General features: G+C 38.6%; 1 protein-coding gene across 1 annotated transcript; it reads right to left on the minus strand.

Annotated features, from left to right (window-relative positions):
• Window positions 1–1688: 1688 nt before the first annotated feature.
• On the minus strand, window positions 1689–2464 carry LOC110865491. Its single transcript, XM_022114747.2, has 2 exons — window positions 1966–2464; window positions 1689–1893 (listed from the first exon to the last, which is right to left on the minus strand). Exons 1-2 carry the CDS (start codon window positions 2393–2395, stop codon window positions 1889–1891), a joined length of 435 nt encoding a protein of 144 aa, XP_021970439.1. The 5' UTR covers window positions 2396–2464; the 3' UTR covers window positions 1689–1888.
• Between the last annotated feature and the right edge of the window lie 371 nt (window positions 2465–2835).

Raw genomic sequence — 2835 nt, forward strand, 5'->3', positions numbered from 1 at the left:
AAATCTCCCAAGAAACCCACCAGGCTCAAAAGTACTAAAGTGGAAAACTGATAAACAGACCCACGTACTGACAGTGTTCAAGTCTAGTGGAGAAATGAAGAAATTAACAAGGGAAAAAGCTCTTGGCCAGAGTCTTGAAGATTTGCAGGATCTCCTTGATCTTCCACTTAGCAGTGATGATGATGATACAGATGCCTTAACCTTTGAATTGCAACTCAAAGGGCAAATAAGGGAACTGCTGATGAGGCAATAAAGATCTACAATAATGAAGAGTTTTGACATTATCTGTTCCAGGTGGAGATTGTTGGGATTGAACCCTGCCAAAGGAACAGATAATAAAAGCCAAAACTGGATCAGAGCAGTGGATCCAGAATAAGCAGATGTTTGGTTGCTAGTCTCTCCCCTTGAAAGTAGTTTCAACATCTGCTGACCTCCTATCTGCTGATCATACAAACTGCTGACCTACAACTGCTGATTAAGTTAAAGTCTGATTGAAGAACTAAAGCTCTGCTGCTCAATCTACTGCCTTGGTTCAAGCACTGCTGATCATGACAAGTACTGCTGGGTTCACAGCAGTGGAAGGATGCGACAGTAATTTATGTTTGCTTTATGAATTAATATGTAATATCAATAGTCAGCATAGCAGTGTTTGTATAGATCAGAGGTTAGAGTTTGTTAGGAGGTTAGATGTCACTTTCATGGTGACGTCAGCTTAGATGCTCAGTGGTTTGCAAGTGCCTATAAATAGAACAGTACTCTGTACTGTTCTGTTTAGCTCATTCACCATCTTCTTTCTGCACGAACAAACACTGAGCTCGAGATGAGGGGGAGTTTGCATATCATACATGCATTGTAATCAAAGTTTGAGATAAATTTAATCATTTGATTCTGTGTTGAAAATGTATGATTGAAATCATTTCTTCTGTTTGATTGTGAAAAGTTTATTTCCATTTAATTTCCGCTGCACAACTCACTCATAATTCCATCTCAATTCAAACACAAATCACAATCAATCCAAACTCAGATCCTAACAGATAGAGAGAGGGGGGCTAGTATAAAGAGAAATCACATCTCAAATACATGTAAAATGTGTATCCAAAGTATAATAATGGTCTCAGACATATATATTCTTGTGGAAATATAAGGTTATATTCACTTTATGGAATTGTCGTTTGTGTCATCAACCTTTGGGTTGTTATAATACTTGTATTATATTTACGCATGAAGTAGATTTTCACATACTCGTATTTAATTTATGTACATCAAAGCAAAACGGTTATAATCGTCGTCATACAAACCTTACAAATATATTTTTTTTATTGTTCTTATTCGCAAAGCTTTAATTTAAAAAATTTATATAGTTCACCAGTATTGTATCTTTTGATTACATATCTTACATGAAGGTATGAATGATTTGAGAAATAAACAAAAGAGAACGATTTGTAATTACATAAAGAGTAATGGATCAACCCGATAGTCTTTTTCAACTGTTGAAAACAAGTTGTGATTTTTTTTTATGAATAAATTAAATTATGTCGTTTTCCATATCATATAAAGATAGCCTTAAAAGTCTTCGTTTTGTGGATAAAGAACAACAAACAAACACTTTTGAAAAAGAGTCATATCTGAAAACAATATATATTCAATTTGAAACCAATAAAAAAAATCATATCGAAAAACACTAATAGTAGTAATCTAATTTTTGAGCCAATGTATTTATTCCTGCTGTCACTATGAACCTTTTTTTTTTGTCTAGATAAGTATACATACAATATTTATTCTTGCAGTCACATAATAGCTATAAACCCGAATATCACCGGTTAACATTTGGTTAAGTTAGTGTCTCACTACAATGGTCGGGTCGCTAGAGCTCGGTTCAACACACGCGTTAAACTAAAAAAAAAGAAAAAAATCACAGTAGTCGTTACCTTTCCGGAAAACTCATTCAAAATCAACACTTATAAAACTCCTCCAGTATCGTGTTACCAAGTTCGACCGACTTTTGACTCGTATTAAACAACTCCCTACCACTAGCACAACCACCGTGACTAGATCTGAACCGAGCATCACCCGAACTGCGGCTGTGACCCGAACCACACTCAAACCAAAACATCATCATCATCATCAACGCGAAACTCGACGGACCGAAGCAAGAACCGCCGGTCCGAGACAAGGACCGCCGGATAATTGTACCGACCGCCGGTCCATACACAGACCGCCGTCGTTCTTCATCATCGTCGCCGTAAACGACGATCGGAGCTTGTCCGATCGGAAAAGAAAACGGGGAGAGAGTGCGAGCAGCAAAGGGGGGGTTGCTGGTTCGCCGTGAAGAAGACTCCTCCACCACCATCGTAGCGGCGCCGCCGCCGTGAGCCGCCTCCACCTTCGCCGTCATCGCCGGCCGGAACTGTTTGCCGGAGAGAGAGAGAAAAATACGTGGGTGTTTGTGTGTGTTGTATGTTTGGTTTTGTGGAATGAGAAGAAAGAGAACTATATGTTCTTATTTATAAGCAGGTTTGGTTTTGTGGGTTTTGGGCTTGGGCCCAAGGCCCACAAGCACAATCTCGCATTTAAAGTGGCCCGCTCGTTCCTACGAGACCTGTTATCATAGCCCGAACTCATTTCGTAACGTCATAAATCATAAATTTAGTTTTAAAACTATGTAGAATTACTGTCAGTATTCGTCGTTGTCGCATTTGACCGTCGGTTGCGCTAAATCGCGTAAGACGCGTTGTTCATCGCTTTACTCCGTTTTCCGATCCGGTTTCGACCACGGTTATTAGAATTTAATTACGAATCTAAAATATATCGTAAAATTTAAGTTTTGAAGGTAAC

This window comes from Helianthus annuus, chromosome 6, assembly GCF_002127325.2.
Source record: "Helianthus annuus cultivar XRQ/B chromosome 6, HanXRQr2.0-SUNRISE, whole genome shotgun sequence".
Taxonomy (NCBI): domain Eukaryota; kingdom Viridiplantae; phylum Streptophyta; class Magnoliopsida; order Asterales; family Asteraceae; genus Helianthus; species Helianthus annuus.